The 19,727-nt window shown below is 41.5% G+C and overlaps 1 protein-coding gene across 9 annotated transcripts in view; it reads right to left on the bottom strand.

Moving 5' to 3' along the window:
- The window catches only part of RARB (retinoic acid receptor beta), a 965,418-nt gene that overhangs the window by 70,742 nt on the left and 874,949 nt on the right, over positions 1–19,727 (bottom strand). For 6 of the 9 annotated variants that reach the window (XM_073568382.1, XM_073568363.1, XM_073568375.1 and 3 more), the window contains one exon: positions 3,660–3,791. The exons of the other annotated variants lie outside the window; for them this stretch is intronic. In XM_073568382.1, coding sequence (XP_073424483.1) covers positions 3,660–3,791 — 132 coding nt within the window. The remainder of the gene's footprint in view (positions 1–3,659; positions 3,792–19,727) is intronic. 9 annotated transcript variants of the gene reach the window in all.

Raw genomic sequence — 19,727 nt, 5'->3', positions numbered from 1 at the left:
TTTAGTATACTAGGTTAGACAAGACAAATGTTTATTCTTTTGCATAAACTGCCATATTTCTGTTCCCCTTTGCACACTTGCAAATAATTTTAATAAAAGAGCGTGTGGGGTAAATCTGTTACATTCCTGCTGACTTCATTAGATTATTGCTGAGATTTTTAAGTAAAAAGCATCCATCTGGCCTCACTAGCCTGACTTCCACATACTCAACACTACGGAAAATTAGATTATTCTGATTAAAGCAAAATGTGAAAAATCCACCACACATTTTCAAGTCTGATAATCCATCACTATTCCAACACTGCCTATAATAAAAATAAATCAGAAGCCAGCATGTTTCAACCTAATTTTTTAAGCATGACATTTTCCTCTGCGTTTCTTTCCTAAATGTCACCCCATTCTACAAGACTGAGTGATTCTGTCCCCAGGGACCGTCAGTCATCGCACAGTCTGAGACTGCAGCTCACCAGCCATGGCTCATTTTATGTCGTTGACATCACTTTCATCCAAGCTACAAAAGATCATCAAAAAAGCATTAGTTCCAGGGGCTTCACCAACACAAGGGTGACTTGGGTGGGCGCATTCAACTAAGCTGGTATCCTAGTTTATGAGGTGATCTAACGTCTGTGTGTTCTGCATCTTACTACAGAGAGTAAATGTGAGAGGACAACTCAGCTCTTTTCTTCTCGGGGCTCAATGATCAATATCGGAACTTCATGAAGCAAATAAGATACTGATTATTTATGGTTCTTCTATTTAGGGCAGGACTATTAAACTTTTTAAGACTCCCACATTTTTTGTCTTATTTCAATTTACAGGCATCTCCATCCAAGGATAACCTGAATATTTTCACAAGCCACTGTTCTTACACTACCGAGTATGTTTAAAGAGTTTTTCATGAATCATATGGTGTTTGCAATGTTTTTAAAGGGAATCTGTCACCTGTTTTGGCCGCTATAAGATGCGGCACCGTCTTTCAGGGCTTATCTAGTTCCAGCACCTCCCATCTTCTTGCGATGCCGCCCTCTTGCTTGTTTCCTCGCTCCTGGCATCGCACTTCTGTGCAGGCGTACTTCTCTGGCCTGTTGAGTACTGCAGTGCGCAGGCGCCGCCGGGAAAGGTCAAAGAAGCCTAGCGCCTGCGCACTGCAGCTCTTTGCTCTGCCCTCAACAGGGCAGAGAAGTACTCATGCACAGAAGTGGGATGCTGAGAGCAATGAAACAAGCAGGAGGACGGCATCACAAGATGGGAGGCGCCGGACCCAGATCTGCGACACCCATCGGACTGGACCACACCGGACCGCCTCCCCCGGATGAGTATAATAAAACTTATTTTTGTTATCTTGCAGGCCAGATCGGGGCTTATCTACAGCATTATAGAATGCTGTAGATAATCCATGAAAGGCAGCAGCCACATCTTATAGCGGCCAAAACAGGTGTTGGGTGCACTTTAAGGTATGTGGCGACTTCATTGGATAAACATCCAGAGCCCAGGAAAAGTATATCCTTGCTTTAGGGAAAAAACACTAAGGGAGTTCTTAAAAATCAAAGTAAAAACTCTATGTGTGCACACTTTTAGATAATTCAGTACTTTTCTTTACTCACACAACAGGGAAAGATCATTCCTAGCTGCACTTCTAGGGTTTGAAATCAGTGGGACATATTGAATGAAGTTGCATATTGAATGGACATGACAGGTCTACACAAGATGACGATGTAGTCTCTCTACACTCTAGCTAACTGATGGAAATCCTTAAAGGAAACCTGTCAGCAGGATTGTAACCTACATACAGTGTCCGGTCGGTGCCATTATACTGATTACAATGATACCTGGTGATGAAATCCGTCTTGTGGTAGTCTGTATTTTCAGTTTTGAGTTATTGATATGCTCATGCTACGGGGTGTCCTCTGTGTGTGTGTGTGTGTGTGTGTGTGTATGTGTGTGTGTCTTCATGTGGTGCTCTGATTAGGTATTCATCTGTATGGCTTATGACAAGTCACTGATCCCTCAGTGACCCCATTTTACATACTGAATACACTATTGTTTGTAAATAAATAAAATTCATTGTGCAGGCGGCGGCGCCTGCGCTATTGAATGATAATATGTATAATATGCATACATTCATTTTATTTAGGCATTTTGTTTTGTTGGAAAAACAATCTTAATCAAAATGACGGTCGCCCCTGTGCAGTATCATCTATCGGAACACGAGAGATGTTACTGCGCAGGCGCCACCACCATTTTGCTAGAGAAAAAAATTAGGCTCCATCAAGATTCAGCTGGCGGCACCATTTTGATGGAGCCTACTATTTTTTCCCTAGCAAAATGGCGCTGCATAATGCATGTTATTTTTTTTTTAAACAATAGTATAATCAGTATGTAAAATAGGGGGCAGGCCACTGAGGGATCAGTGACCTGTCATTACCCATAAGGATGAATATCTAATCAGAGCACCACATGAAGACCCCCCACAGGCCGCCCAGAAGCATGAGAATTTCATTAATTGAAAACTGAAAATAAAGATTAAACAACAACCACAAGACGGATGTCATCATCCAAGGTATCATTTTAATCAGTATAAAAGCGCCAACCTGACACTGTCTGTAGGTCAATGAGCACAATCCTGCTGACAGGTTCCCTTTAAGAATGTATTCTAAAATGGGTTTTCTCAACCAATCAACACCTTTAAGTGGTTAAAAACTCTATACAATTCTTTCCACGTTATGTCTGAGGGTTAGCAACAATTCGTTCAGTTATATTTCTCATGAGAGCTATTACCCATATTTCCCAAAGGGCAAATCTGCCTAATTAGACAGAGATACACCAGCCACCACTCCCAACTGTTGCACAACTAGGAAGTAATGCATAAGCAGGTTGGGAATTGCTGCCATGTGCCACTATTGGAACCAATTTTGGCTAGACTGGCGGTCACCAATCTTTCCCAGTAATCGTTATAACTCGTGAACAGCGGAATTCAAGATCATGACAGCTAAAAAACTGCTATATTTTTTTAACACACAGATGTAAAAAAAAAATCCTGAATTTTGCTTTTTAATATTTTTGGTAACCTTATGCAGCTCTTAAGTAAACTGATGCTCAAAATATATGATTAATGTCCTGCATAGCAATGTGTACGGGTTAAGGACAATAACAGTCAAAGGTGTCCCATGACTACAATTATATGACAGGTTGACTGTTCTTTTGCTTGACGCTCCTCTGATGTAGTAGAAACAAGATCACAGTATTAAATGGCAAGCCACCTTAGTAATTAGGAGGTTGGCTTAAATAGTGTCTTTTTGTTAATCAAGGTCACACTGTCTTAACTCCTTCTTTGATCCTGGTCTCGTATACATTATTTACATGACTTTTTAGTCCTTTGCAGTTTTGCCAGCACCTTGAGTTTCACATGGAGTACCTTTAACAACAAGAGTGAAATATGATTTAGAGACAATGGGCAGAAAGGAAATTACAGTGACTTTTTTGGGGGGGAACCATGAAGTTATTGAGACAAAATTGAGTTTTTCCATGTGACTGTAAATCAGGGTGAGCTCTGAGATTGTGAATCTCACTGTGAAGTACTAGCCGGGGACTTTCTTTCCAGCAGTTCATCACACAGAGTTAACTCACTAAAATAACGTTTTCTACTTGGATTAACTGACCCAGTTTTCTTGGCTCACAAATGGAAACAAAGGCTGTATCTTGGATGTCAGATGACGTCTGAAATGGAGTAAAGAGGTTGTGTGTTTTGCGAGGCTTGCTAGATAAGAAGCTGTCCTTTTTCTGTTTGATACCTTCGGGATCCATTCAGAAAGGAAAAAAAAGGACAACATAAGAACTGATATAAACTGCCGTCTTTAGAGACAATGAAGTTTAAAAGGACGATAAAATAATACAAAAATTACAAAAATACTTATTTATTTGTAACAAAGTCGAGATACTAAGTGTGAGTGTAGACTTTTGTCTTCTCATAGGAATACCATATACATATAATGGGGAAAATAAGTATTTGATACACTGCTGATTTTAAACATTTTCACACCTACAGAGAATGGAGAGGTCTGCAATTTTTATCGTAGGTACATTTCAACTGGGAGAGACAGAATCTAAAATAAATCCTTAAAATCACATTGTATAATTTTTACACAGTTAATTTGCATTTTATATTTAATACAATAGAAAAACAGAACTTAATATTTGGTACAAAAACCTTTGTTTGCAATTACAGAGGACAGACGTTTCCTGTAGTTCTTGACCAAGTTTGCACACACTGAAGTAGGGATTTTGGCGCACTCCTCCATACAGATCTGCTCTAGATCTTTCATGTTTCAGGGCTGTCATTGGTTAACATTGAGTTTCAGCTCCCTGCAAAGATTTTCTATTGTGTTCAGGTCTGGAGACTGGCTAGGCCCTCCAGGACCTTGAAATGCTTCTTATGAAGCCACTTCTTAGTTGTGTTTCAGGTCATTATGGTGGAAGATTCAGCCTCGACCCATTTTCAATGCTCTTCGTGAGGGAAGGAAGTTTTTGGCGAAAATCTTGCAATACATGACCCCATCCATCCTCCCTCCAATTCTGTGCAGTTGTCCTGTCCCTTTTGCAGAAAGGCACCCAAAAAATTATGATGTTTCCCCTACCATGCTTCACAGTTGGGATGGTGGTCTTACGGTTGTACTCATCCATATTCTTCCTCCAAACACGGTGAGTGGAGTTGATGCCAAAAAGTTATAGATTGTACTCATCCTTCTTCTTCCTCCAAACACAGCAAGTGGAGTTGATACAAAGTTATATTCTGGTCTCATCTGACCACATGACCTTCTCCCATGGATCATCCAGATGGTCGAACTTCAAATGGGCCTGGACATGTGCTAGCGTGAGCAGGGGGACCTTGCGGGCCCTGTAGGAGTTTAATCCATGACGGCATAGTTTGTTACTAATGGTAATGTTTGAGAATGTAGTTCTGGGCTGATTCCTGACCTTTTCAGAATCATCCTTACCCCACGAGTTGAGCTCTTGCAGGAGCCCCAGACTGTGGAGGATTGACAGTCATCTTGAGTTTCTTCCATTTTCTAATAATTAAGATAAGAATCACAGACCTCTCCATTCTTTGTAGGTGGGAAAACTTGCAAAATCGGCAGTGTATCAAATACTTAATTTCCTCGCTATATATATATATATATATATATATATACACATATATATATATATACAGTACAGACCAAACATTTGGACACACCTTCTCATTCAAAGAGTTTTCATTATTTTCATGACTATGAAAATTGTAGATTCACTCTGAAGGCATCAAATCTATGAATTAACACATGTGGAATTATATAATTAACAAAAAAGTGTAACACAACTGAAAATATGTCTTATATTCTAGGTTCTTCAAAGTAGCCGCCTTTTGCTTTGATTGCTGCTTTGCACACTCTTGGCATTCTCTTGATGAGCTTCGAGAGGTAGTCACCGGAAATGGTTTTCACTTCACAGGTGTGCCCTGTCAGGTTTAATAAGTGTGATTTCATGCCTTATAAATGGGGTTGGGACCATCAATTGTGTTGTGCAGAAGTCTGGTGGATACACAGCTGATAGTCCTACTGAATAGACTGTTAGAATTTGTATTATGAGAAGGCTGGTAGTGCAATAAGAGACTGCGCTGCTGTGGTAGAATTCAAGGTATCTTTATTGCCAACTCGTTTCCTGAGCCAGTCCCAGCTCACTTCATCAGGGCCCTGATGAAGTGAGCTGGGACTGGCTCAGGAAATGCGTTGGCAATAAAGATACCTTGAATTCTACCACAGCAGTGCAATCTCTTATTGCACTACCAGCCTTTGTACCAAGTCCTTGGACCTCGTGCAGACTGCTGCAGCTGTTTTATGCGATTATAAGTGTTGTGACTCTCACAACCCTATCAGGTGAGCCTAACACTTGCCGTGCACTCATCTACTTTCCATACAGACATACGCATTGGAAGCGCCCTGTCTCCCCCTTTTCTTTTCACAGAATTTGTACTATGGCAAGAAAAAAGCAGCTAAGAAAAACGAATGGCCATTATTATTTTAAGAAATGAAGGTCAGTCAGTCTGAAAAATTGGGAAAACTTTGAAAGTGTCCCCAAGTGCAGTGGCAAAAACCATCAAGCACTACAAAGAAACTGGCTGACATGAGGACCGCCCCAGGAAAGGAAGACCAAGAGTCACCTCTGCTGCGAAGGATAAGTTCATCCAAGTCACCAGCCACAGAAATCTCAGGTTAACAGCAGCTCAGATTAGAGACCAGGTCAATGCCACACAGCGTTCTAGCAGCAGACACATCTCTACAACAACTGTTAAGAGGAGACTTTGTGCAGCCGGCCTTCATGGTAAAATAGCTGCTAGGAAACCACTGCTAAGGACAGGCAACAAGCAGAAGAGACTTGTTTGAGCTAAAGAACACAAGGAATGGACATTAGACCAGTGGAAATCTGTGCTTTGGTTTGATGAGTCCAGATTTGAGATCTTTGGTTCCAATGACCGTGTCTTTGTGCAACGCAGAAAAGGTGAATGGATAGACTCTACATGCCTGGTTCCCACTGTGAAGCATCGAGGAGGAGGTGTGATGGTGTGGGGGTGTTTTGCTGGTGACACTGTTGGGGATTTATTCAAAATTGAAGGCATACTGAACCAGCATGGCTACCACAGCACCTTGCAGTGGCATGCTATTCCATCCGGTTTGCGTTTAGTTGGACCATCATTTAATTTTCAACAGAACAATGACCCCAAACACACCTCCAGGCTGTGCAAGGGCTACTGACCAAGAAGGAGAGTGGTGTGGTGCTACACCAGATGACCTGGCCTCCACAGTCACCAGACCTGAACCCAATCAAGATGGTTTGGAGTGAGCTGGACCGCAGAGTGAAGGCAAAAGGGCCAACAAGTGCTAAGCATCTCTGGAAACACCTTCAAGACTTTTGGAAGACCATTTCCGTTGACTACCTCTTGAAGCTCATCAAGAGAATGCCAAGAGTGTGCACAGCAGTAATCAAAGCAAAAGGTGGCTACTTTGAAGAACCTAGAATATAAGACATTTTTTCAATTGTGTCACACTTTTTTGTTAATTATATAATTCCACATGTGTTAATTCATAGTTTTGATGCCTTCAGAGTGAATCTACAATTTTCAAAGTCATGAAAATAACAAACTCTTTGACTGAGAAGGTGTGTCCAAACTTTTGGTCTTTACTGTATGTATATATATATATATATACACATATATATATATATATACACACACACACACCGGTCTGGTATATATACAGTCATGGCCGAAAGTGTTGACACCCTTCAAACTGTTCAAGAAAATGAAGTATTTCTTCTAGAAAATTATTGCAATTACACATTTTATTATTCACATGTTTATTTCCTTTGTGTGTATTGGAACAAGACAAAGAAAGCGAGGTAAAAATGGCAAAGTGGACATCATTTCACGCAATACCCCAAAAATGTGCTGGACAAAATTTTTGGCACCTTTCCATAATTGCGGCAAGTAACAGGTGTGGAAGCCAGATAAAAATGGGAGACGTTGACTTAATCTTTCCATTGTGTGTGCCACACTAAGCATGGCAACAGAGCCTGAGGACTTGAGAACCAACATTGTTGAAAACTATCAATAATTTCAGTGTTACAAGTCCATCCCTGCAGGTGGATGGCAGAGTAAAATTAATGAAAGGTTGCAATGCAGGATGGTGGATAAACTGACCTCCTCAAGTTCCAAAGACATTCAAGCTGTCCAGCAGGCTCCGGGTGCATAAATGTCAGCACAAACTATTTGTCAACACTTCAATTAAATTAAACACTATGGCAGGAGACCCTGGAGAACTCCAGCGCTGACACAGACATAAAAAAGCTAGACTGTCATTTGCCAAAATGTATGTGAGTAAGCCAAAATCCTTCTGGGAAAGCGTCTTGTGGACAGATGAGACCAAGATAGAGCTTTTTGATAAAGCATATCATTCTACTGTTTACTGAAAATGGAATGAGGCCTACAAAGAAAAGAGCACCGTACCTATAGTCAAATATGTTGGCAGTTCAAAGATGTTTTGAGGTGTTTTGCTGCCTCTGGCAGTGGGTGCCTTACTGTGTTCAAGGCATCATGAAATCCGATGATTACCAAAGGATTTTGGGTCACAATGTAGCGCCCAGTGTCAGTAAACTGGGGATTTGTGTGAAATTATGTCCAATTTGCATTCTTCCTGTATTTCTGTGTGGTTCCAATACAGACAAAGGAAATAATAGACAATATACACAAAAGAGAAAAATAATTTTAAGGGAGAAATATTTCATTTTCTGGAACAAGTTCAAGGGTGCCAAAATGTTCGGCCAAGACTATATATATAAAATTACAGAAGTAGTGCGGAACCGGACAATTTCTCACCTAACCATAGGTCATTCATATGGGTTCACTGTTAGTGGAATACATGGCACCCCCACCCGTCAGCTAAAATCCACTCAAACAGCAGCCTGGTATAGCTGATGTAGGGGGTGGAACACATCAGCACTGTTCATTGCGTAATGGCCAACACCGAGTAAAGCATCTTATTGCCCGCTCACTTGAAGGTCAAGATCATACAAGTGTACAGTCATGGCCAAAAGTTTAGAGAATGACACAAATATTAATTTTTACAAAGTCTACTGCTTCATTTTTTCTAATGGCAATTTGCATATACTCCAGAATGTTATAAAGAGTGATCAGCTTAACAGCAATTACTTGCAAAGTCAATATTTGCCTAGAAAATGAACTTTATCCCCCAAAACACATTTCAACATCATTGCAGCCCTGCCTTAAAAGGACCAGCTAACATCGTTTCAGTGATTGCTCCATTAACACAGGTGTGGGTGTTGATGAGGACAGGGCTGGAGATCAATCTGTCATGATTAAGTAAGAATGACACCACTGGACACTTTAAAAGGAGGCTGGTGCTTGGCATCATTGTTTCTCTTCTGCTAACCATGGTTATCTCTAAAGAAACACGTGCACTCATCATTGCACTGCACAAAAATGGCCTAACAGGGAAGAGTATCGCAGCTAGAAAGATTTCACCTCAGTCAACAATCTATCGCATCATCAGGAACTTCAAGGAGTGAGGTTCCCTTGTTGCCAAAAAGGCTCCAGGGCGCCCAAGAAAGACCAGCAAGCGCCAGGACCGTCTCTTAAAAGTGTTTCAGCTGTGGGATCCGGCTACCAGCAGTGCAGAGCTTGCTCAGGAATGGCAGCAGGCAGGTGTGAGTGCATCTGCACGCACTGTGAGGCGGAGACTCTTGGAGCAAGGCCTGGTCTCAAGGGGGCAGCAAAGAAGCCACTTCTCTCCAGAAAAAAACATCATGGACAGACTGATATCCTGCAAGAGGTACAGGGAGTGGACTGCTGAGGACTGGGGTAAAGTCATTTTCTCTGATGAATCCCCTTTTCGATTGTTTGGGACATCTGGAAAACGGCTTATTCGGAGAAGACCAGGTGAGCGCTACCACCAGTCTTGTCTCATGCCAACTGTCAAGCATCCTGAAACCATTCATGTGTGGGGTTGCTTCTCAGCCAAGGGAATGGGCTCTCTCTCAGTCTTGCCTAAAAACACAGCCATGAATAAAGAATGGTACCAGAATGTCCTCCAAGAGCAACTTCTCCCAACCGTCCAAGAGCAGTTTGGCGATCAACAATGCCTTTTTCAACATGATGGAGCACCTTGCCATAAAGCAAAGGTGATAACTAAATGGCTCAGGGAACAAAACATAGAGATTTTGGGACCATGGCCTGGAAACTCCCCAGATCTTAATCCCATTGAGAACTTGTGGTCAATCATCAAGAGACGGGTGGACAAACAAAAACCTTCAAATTCAGACAAAATAAAAGACTTGATTTTGCAAGAATGGACTGCTATCAGTCAGGATTTGATCCAGAAGTTGATTGAGAGCATGCCAGGGAGAATTGCTGAGGTCCTGAAGAAGAAGGGTCAACACTGCAAATATTGACTTGCTGCATTAACTCATTCTAACTGTCAATATAACCTTTTGTTACTCATAATATGATTGCAATTATATTTCTGTATGTGATAAAAAAATCTGACAAACACATAAAAACCAGAGGGCAGCAGATCATGTGAAAATATAATATTTGTGTCATTCTCTAAACTTTTGGCCATGACTGTATATTCTATCATCCAAGAGAATAGGGTCGATAATGCAAATAGCAGTCTGATTAAACTCTGATCAGGGTTTGAGAAGAGTGTGCACTGATTCTCTTGGATGAGAAGATGGAGAAAAAAATGTCTCCATCTTCTCCATTATGTCAGTCTGTAGATATTGGACTGCACTGAGATGTCATCCAAGTGCATTCCAGTGGTTTCCATGGACTCAAAGGCTTGCATTGTCGAATGCGACTCATAATATCGGATCAAATTTGGGCTTGCAGGAAAAAATCTGACGTGTGCACAGCTCCATGTAATAATATTGGTCCAAGTGTGATCCTATGTTTTGTTGGATTACACTCGGACAGAAAATACAGCCATGTGCAAGAAGCCGAATGGGAGATGATTGCATTGCTTGACATTGGCCACTAAGCAATGTACAGCACTGCTGTGTTCCACCCCCTACATCAACTATACCAGGTCGCTATTGGAGATGATTTCTGCTGATTAGTGTTTTTGCCAGGTGCCCCACTGCTCTCATACTGATGAACTATCTAGTGGAGACAGCTATAGTTTAAAGAGAAATTAAAAGGACTATGTCACCATGTTTTACTACTTATCTGAGAACAGCATGATATACAAGCCGAGACCCCGATTCCCACGATGTATCACTTACTTACTTTACTGGGTGTTGCAATTTTGATTAAAAAATGTTTTGTCTGCTGTAAATCTAATGCTTTTTTGAATGCCGAGCTGTGCATAAGCAGCAAGCTGCCAATCAGTTGTGGGGCGGGGTTGGACTATCTGGCAGCTGGCCAAGTAGTCCTCTAATAATTACGGTATCTCCTGCTGATAAAACAGTGACTTTAGAAAAACTTCAACAAATATCCCAGTTATTGACAACATTAGGACATCTTTCCCAACATTATGCTGCTCTCAGATTAGATAGGAAAAACCTGATGACAGATTCCTGTAAGCAGCAACTGCTCAACTTCCCTTGCAGCACGACCACCGGTGAAGTAATGCAATACACATTTCTCATTGAAATCAATGCAATTTACTGCATGGACCTGCTGGGTCTTCTAGGATAGGTAGCTTATTTCTGTCCTGGTTCCTGAATCCTACTTAAAGCAACATTCTTTAATAACCTTCTTATGGGAAAAATATAGGTACCCTTCATAAAAAAAATATGTACAGAATGAGAATAAATGAGAATTTTCATGACTGTCCATAAGCCTAAGCACGTCCACACACATTCTTACTGCAAATTATATACAAAACCTTTTAATGATTTCTGTGAATACTGATTAAAACAAAAGAAATGTGATCAGGTCTAAAACCCCAAACTGTCCAAGAAATGCATAAATGATCTATGCAAGAAGGATAACTGGGTAAGCAAAAAAATAACAGCTAGTTATCTCTGCATAATGCTTAGCTAAAATATTTGTCTTGCATTTTCAGCTTGAGAAGGCCCAGGTCTACACATAGGACATTTTATCCTGTGCCAAACACTACCCATAGATATACATTGGGGGAGACTTATCAAGAGGATCATGGGATGTAAGAATCTAGAAATAGTTTGGAAATAACACAAGTTGTGCCAAATTTAATTTTAATAATTTGCTTATGAAGCATAATATATTTGTCATCACTGGAAAGGTGTGTACTACATAGAGGACAGACATTAATACCAAGAGGCATATAAATCACAACTCCTCTTAGCTATATCTTATAAATTTAAATATCTTGAGTCTTTAAAAAAAAGAGCGGCAGAAGCAGAGGTGTTGCTAAGTGTTCAGCTTGGGGTGGGCGCAACATATAATTGGGCCTCTAACCAGGTTACCCTGATTACAACTATGGTGGCACAGCCTAAGAGTGGGTATAGGGGAACCCCAGCTGATGACCGCACTGTTACTCAAAATAAATCACTATACAAATACCGGAAAGATATATATCTTTATACCGTGTTAGCCAGTAGATTGAAAAATATTTGGAATTGAGAGTCCTCAGTGGTTGATACCTTTTATTGGCTAACTGAAAAGATGGTAACACATTGCAAGCTTTCGAGACTACGCAGGTCTCTTCATCAGGCATAGACTAATACAAAATCTGAAGTCACATATTTATATACAAAACAGCACAGAAATATCGACAAGAGATAAGACAAGTGATGTGAAGCAGAATTGTCATTATGGGAGAGGGATAAGCATAAATATTGAAACAGTTCATAGATAAGGAGTGTGAAGGTTTTATTGCCTCCTGATTGTGGTCTAGTTCTGTGTTGTGTATTGACCCCCCCCCCCCAAGGTCTTAAGAGCAAATTCCTTACTTGATGTACAAAGACATAAATCCATGAAACACATTCATTTCTGCAATGAGAGTGCCAAAAGTCTTCATAAATTTGTATTAAGAAACTCGTCTGTCTCTCTGAGATTTGAACTTACCTTTTAATACAAGTAATTTATTGTCCATCATGCTATGGCGAGGGCTACAAAAATGTTTTGCCACAGGTAGATCCATTCTTTTTTCTCTTATTGTGTGACGATGAGAATTCATCCTTGTATTCAGTTTTTGCCCGGTCTCCCCCACATACAGACCACCAGTTGGACACTTAGTACAAATAATTAGGTACATCACATTAGATGTGATGCAGCTGAAAGTACCTGGGATCTTGCAGTCCTGATGTGAGTTGGGATTTTTATCTTGTCCGTGGTTAATATAAATGGACAGGTTTTACATTTTTTCTGGCTGCAAGGAAAGGTTCCTGCAGCTGTTGGAGAGGACAGGGAGCTTCTGACAATGATACTTCTTAGATTAGGGGGCTGCCTAAAACACAGCAGTGGGGGGTCTGGAAATATGGATTGTAATCGGGCATCTTTTTGTAGTAAAGGTTAGTAGTTGATTATTTTTAATAATGTCACATTAGTCCCCAAGTTGTATATTGGCCCCCACACTGTATTAGGGCCCCCACAATAGTGCCAACACTACATGATGGTCCCAAATAAGCCTCGATACTGTATGATGGCTTCCCACATTAGCTTCCATTCTGTAAAATGGCCCCCACACTTTGAGGCCCCTTCACATTAGCCCTTAAAATGTATGAGCACCCTTCCTCACTGTATGAGGTCCCTCTCAATGTGTGATGCACTCACAGTCGAACAAAACGTTTTAAAATAAAAAAGGTCATATACTCAACTAATCCAAGATCCTGACCCGTCCACCAGGCAGACCAACGCGTTGATGTCCCTGCACTATTGCTCTCAGCCACAGCAGGATGATGCAATGGTCGAAGCGCTCACAGAAAGTCCAAGTTCCGACGCGGCGTGATGATATGACACTAAAGTGTAGCATATCTTCGGGTGAGCCCTTCTGAGCGTGGGGTGACCGCACCCTCTGCCCCTCCTCCGGTAGCTATTCTACTGGGCAAAAGAAAGTCCTGGTGGCCATACACAAAACACAGCCACTATAAATTACCTGACGTCTGTGAGGCCAGAATACATAATCCTAAACTTGTTGTCCATTACTATGATAATAATTACCAATCTAAAGGCTAGGACTAAAGACCGTGTGTGGTCTGAAATGGTGTAAGCAAGATGTTTTTATGAAACTACAATAAAGGTTTTTTTAATATCATAGCCTAATTTTCCTCTATCCAAATATGCCATTTTACTGGTGACTGGACTTTCTCCTTTTTTTTAGTATATGGTTTATTCACCTAGGATTCAGCTCAGGATCTCCATGTCCGTGCACCGCACCCTACTAACTCTGGAGTGACCTCATTTGGATGAATGTTTGGTGAGCTGAAACACTTTTTTTCTGTTTCTTGTATCCAAAGGCTAGAGTAATCGGTCTGACTATGCTAACCACACTCTGATCAGAGGTTGATCAAAGTTTGATCAGAGTGAAATTCTATATTCTCTAATGTGGAGAAGAAGAAAAATAATTTCTCCATCTTCTTCATTCTGTCAGACTGTGAAAATCAGAGCTCATTCAGATGTTGACCCTGTGCAGTCCAATTTTTTTTGGATGGACCCATAGGCATGAATGGCTGAGTGAGATCAGATAACTGGATGCAACTCGTGCATGCTGCAATCCTTTTTTTTGTACCAACTTGGTCCGAGGATAAGATTGGACATCTGGATGGCCCCATACAATAAAATTACGGATAGCACTTGTCCGATTTTTGAGGTCATGTGCACGAGCCCTAAACATGGATCATCAGTATCTGATCAGTGGTGGTCCAACACCCATAACTCCCAACAATCAGCTATTAATCGCACTGGTGGAGACCAGATGTAAACAATGTACAGAAACAGAATACAATAAGGACTCATCTGTAGTAGGTGAGAACAGCTTTGTATACTGTTTTCATAAGGGGCAAGATGAGAACAATATGATAACTCTATAAAACACCTTCACAGCCTGATTGCTTATGAGCTCTGTTAGAGAATTGGAGTTAATAGACTAACCATTGCCATGCAGCAGTTTTGAACATCTAAATAGCAACCCCCCGGTTTAAAATTGAAGCTGTATTATTAGTTGACTTTTCGCAATAAGATATTGTGCATGTGTATATGAGGACTAAGGCTAGTTTCACACTAGCATATGGCAGAGCTGCGGAGGGCTGCGTACTTCCTCTGTGAAGCTCTGACCACTGCCACGCCTCCTCTGTTCAGCTCCACCTCCATTTTGACGGTGCAGCGACCGCAATAAAATCCAACACTTTGCATTCGGCGCAGGTCGCAGCACCATCAAAACGACGCATGCGGAGGCATACGCATACATCGGCACAGCCTGCATACCCAATGCTAAAGATAGGGTACGCAGGATGCATGCTGACTGAGGCGGAGGTGAACGGAGGAGGCGCGGCAGTGGGCGAAGCGTCACGGAGGAAGTCCGCATCCCTCCGCAGCTCCTCCATACGCTAGTGTGAAACTAGCCTAACACTGTTTCTGACAATCATATGACTTGCATCTCCCATTTTTAGAAGCTTTGCACTAGCAGTCTCAATGGTTTCTCCATGTGCCTTTTTACTGTTGCTTTCAAGTTTTACAGCTTCAGATATAATTTGATATTCCACTGCACAGATTTGCAGACATATTTGAGCAGTTTAGAGAGTTCACAATCAGCATGAGAGAAAAATGACTGGTACGTGATGGAAGTGTAATAGACAACCTTTTCAAGTCAGTCTCAACTCCATTCAGGGCTTGGGAAGTGTGCAGATGACACCCAACGCCAGTACACCTCTCTTCAATGTGCATGCTTTCAAGCAAGCTAGAGTGAGTATGTTAAGTGTATGGGCACGATGACTATTCATCACTTCTGTATTGACAAGTAGTTTGCATACAATACAACTTTATACATAATGCAGTTACTAATAATATAGAGACAACTTTACATAGATAAAAAATTTACAGCATCAACCACTGGCAGCAACTTGGGAATGTGCAAGGTACTGACAGGTTACTTTTAAGATAGTAAAGGGTTTTAAAACTGTGATGTAAAGGACATAGGAATAAATTTATAAAAACCATAAGCTCATGATCAAAACAGCTACCCCAGTCTTTAAGCAAATTTTACAAGATACAACAGCAACTTCCACTAAGTACCCCATAGCTGGACGACACACTTTCTTCCCTTGTCATCAAACATCTTGGCCGTACATCACAACTTGAGTAGAACAAGCTGACATGCAATATAAAATTCTAAACCAATGTGTTCTCGGCTCTGGCCTTTCAAATTACCTGGCACTTAACAAGAACCTCTTAAAAATGAAGACATAATACAAAGTTAATTAAATATGGGGCCATATAAAAATTTCCTTTCCTGCAGTGATAAAGTACAAAGAAAAATGGGTCAGTACAATGGGTTTGCTTATTTTTCCAGCTCCATTCTAGCTGCCAGTCACAGAATTACCCAGGCCTAAAATTACCTGTAAAAGCACGATGAATAAGTTGCATGCAAAAAAGCTAAAATCGCATTCAGTTGTAATCCAAAGCTGTATGGATGTCTCATGAACACACTAAACCTATATTGCTTGCCTTAAACAAACAGTTATTGTATTAGTCGTAACTGGAAAAAAAACTTGTGACGTATTCAGGACACTGAACGCAAAATCCTGCACTTAATTAAATGCTCATCACTCCTAGGCATTGCCTCCAGGGCACCAATGTGCACGTTTTCAATGTCAACTGCAGAATTAGCTTTGCACATGAATGGAAACAAGTCCAAATAAGTTCATATTGAGAACAAGATGAAGATCTTTCCAACATGGGGACTCAGTGTAAACAGAGAAATGGCCTAGAAAAGGGAATAGTGGAATTGGAACCCCATCATTACATCATTAGACTATCGCCACTTGACGGTATCTACCAACGCAGGTTACCAGTTATCAGATTTTGTAAATTATGCTATCATGCCAAGTAATGTAACATGTATCAAGAGCCATACTGAAAGAGTGTACCCAGGACGGTTTTTGTACTATAGGCATCAAAACTAACAGGCAGATAAGTTGCTAATTACACGTCTGTTTTAAATGGTGCCAACACAGAGTATTCATTGACTGCTCATGCCGGCGATATATCAACAGACCCAACGGATGGTCAGTCAGCTTATGGCACAACACACAACAGGGAAGTAATGAGGGGGAGGAAGGCCTTACCAATAGGGAATGAAGGATGGTCATCACCTGAGCTCAAAACCTGAGCCTGTCCTTGCACTCCCCTAACGTCCTATGCAGGTCCTTCCCCGGCTGCCGTCAGGATACCTCCTCCCTATTTGTCACCTAGATCTGCCCTGGCTAGTGCACTGGCCAGCAAGGAGCACTAGCCTCACCTCTGCAGATAATACACACAGGGGGAAGTGAAAGACACCAAAGGGACAAGGTAATAAAAATATAACACTTAGCTTTCTCTGCTGCAAATCACCGCAATGCAGAATAAGACACCAGAAAAGCGAACTCAGCAAAGCATGACTGCTCCCAGAGAGCGCCTTCCTCCAGCTTGGTCACTGTAGAATGCACTAACACCAACAGTCAGCTGATGCATCAGGTGACCTTTTAAAGGATGGTGGGAGTAGTCACTGCCCACATCAGTTGACCCAGCAGCACTGCAATTACACCAGATTGCCAGCGGGGAAAAAATGACATTAACCCCCACTGGCCTGAAAGGAAAAATGTTTTAATCCGAGAGAAACCAGATCTGCCACAAATCCAGAAATGGATCGTGACAGCAGCTCTTCCTCTTCTGGGCTGCTCTGTCAACAGGCTTCACTGGCAAAGTCATACTGATTTGTGAGATGTGTGTCGGCTCACCAGGGTGGGATAATTGAAGATAAATGTAATTATACTCACTCCTGAATAATCTTTGTACTTGTTGTCAATAGATTTGCTTCTTTATAATTTATGGTGTTTTAGCCACTAGATGGCAGCGGTTTGCAGATTCATCCGACTGTCACCTGTATGTCAGTTGGCAGACAGGGATAAAACCAGTTTGAACTGCCCCCAGCCTCAGTTGGAAAACGGAAGTCTGACTGAGAGTTGCAGGCGGCCATCTTAAGAAGGGTCAGCAGGAATGAGGAAATTATAGGGTTGTGCTGGAGAGGGATGTGGTGAAATCCCCTTGTGACAGCACCAGTCTGAGTAAAGAGCAGTGGCAGATTGAGGCTGAACTGAACCGGTATCCGAACCTGTCGGGATGTGAGGGAAATTCCTGCTGTAAAAGCTGTTAAAGAACAGAAAGGACCCGGGACCTGTGAAGTGAAATGTGCCGCATTAAGCACAAGCCTTCTCAGTATTGCTCACCTGCTGGAAGAGCTCTGCATCCATCTGCGTGTCCTGATTGTGTCGTTCGGAGCAGACCCGGCGGTAAGAAACACTAAAAGCCCACTGCGACGCCGCAGTAAGTAAACGTGCACGCATCACAATATATTTTGGTGCCAAAAGACAACAAGGCCGCAACTAAGCCTTCAGTTAGTTATATTGACTCTACGAACTACTTTTTCCTACCGGAATCAATGGCCAGAAACCCTAGATTTGCCACTAAGTTTTTGTGCTGTTCAGTAACTAAGGATTCTATGCTACATATGGGTGCTGACACGGCACAAAGTGAACTCCAGAAAGGACTTGTGCTTTCCTCTCTGTTCTCTGGAAGAGGAGTCTCTCTGAGGGACAGTATAAGGTGGAGCAGTGATTCAGCTCCAATAGACTTTGTCCACGGCATCCTCCCTAATATATATATATATATATATATATATATACTTATATATATATGTAAGTTTGGTTAATTCTGTAATATTCTCCATATAGTCGAGGATGGACTTTTCCTCTAGTTTCTTGAGTTTATACAGGGACAGGAGGGGAATGTTTGGTTGAGAAATAGGAAAATAAATACATATTCTTAAGATTATCAATCACTGTGCTAGACCGCATGAGAGCCCGTGCTTTGCACTCACTTAATTAAACCAGTTTGCTCTCAGGGTGTAAGAAGGTAACGGAGGCCGGAGCAGACGGACACGCCAACAGGTAAATTTCTATACAGTAAATAGCAGAAACAGTTCTCTTGGGTGCCGAGCTGTCCAGCACAGTGGATATAGCCTTCTGGCAAAATGTTTGTTTGATGCCTTTTCTTTGTCCGTTTACCAAAAACGAGTAAGAATATCTTCATTTGTAAGTAAAATAGTTACTGATAGTGGGCTGTGTGGAAATTAGTTATTTTCTCGCTGTATCTTGAACAACACCCTTGGTACATGATTTACAACTTCACAGACAGCTCCCCGCAGTTAGGCAGTGGGGAGCCGGCTGTGAATTAGCAGTCATGCCCCATCAAAAGAGCACAGAGGAAGAGAAGCCTTTGTTCTGTTGACATGATGTCAGCGGAAGCTGCTGAATTGCTGTCTATGACTGCTCTTTACTGGTAGAGCTCAGCAACAGACAGGTAGATAGCCATTGTCTGCCTGTTAGTTCTTAGGCTCATAGTTAAAAAAAAAAAATAGTCCGGAATAACCCCTTTAATTACTCCACGAGAATAATTCATTTTGTAATTCATACTGAACTAATGTCACTGGCTCTTTAAGCTCAAGTACTAAATTATTTTTTTTTCCATTCCGCTTATACACAAGAAAATATTATAGTCTACAAATGGATTACGACAAGAGATCTAGACCAAAGAAAACTTAAAGCTGCCCATCAGACCCTTGAATGAGGCTGGTTTCACACTTGCGTTTTTTTTAGCGGTATTTTAGCGCTAAATAGCGCATGCGTTATTTTTTCCTATACTTTGCATGGGATGCGCTTATGTGCGCATACACATGCGTTTGTACGCGTTTTTCCGCGCATGCGTTTTTTTGCGGTATGCGCTCGGGCGCACAAAATGCAACCTGTTGCATTTTTTGGGCGTCCGACTTGCCTCAAAAAAACGCATGCGCGCGCAATGCGTTTTTTTACAGCAAGACACCCATTATAAGTCTATGGTGAGCATATGTGCGCATTGGCATGCTTATGTATGCGTTTTTTTGCACATGCGTTTTTTTTTTTACCATTAGTTTAGACAATGGAATTTAGGGGTTTGGGTTAGA

Source organism: Dendrobates tinctorius, unplaced genomic scaffold (assembly GCF_039654945.1).
Source record: "Dendrobates tinctorius isolate UK_male_01 unplaced genomic scaffold, ASM3965494v1 ptg000005l, whole genome shotgun sequence".
Taxonomy (NCBI): Eukaryota; Metazoa; Chordata; class Amphibia; order Anura; family Dendrobatidae; genus Dendrobates; species Dendrobates tinctorius.
The sequence above is the reverse complement of the archived record's forward strand: the minus strand, read 5'-3'. Positions and strand labels throughout refer to the sequence as shown.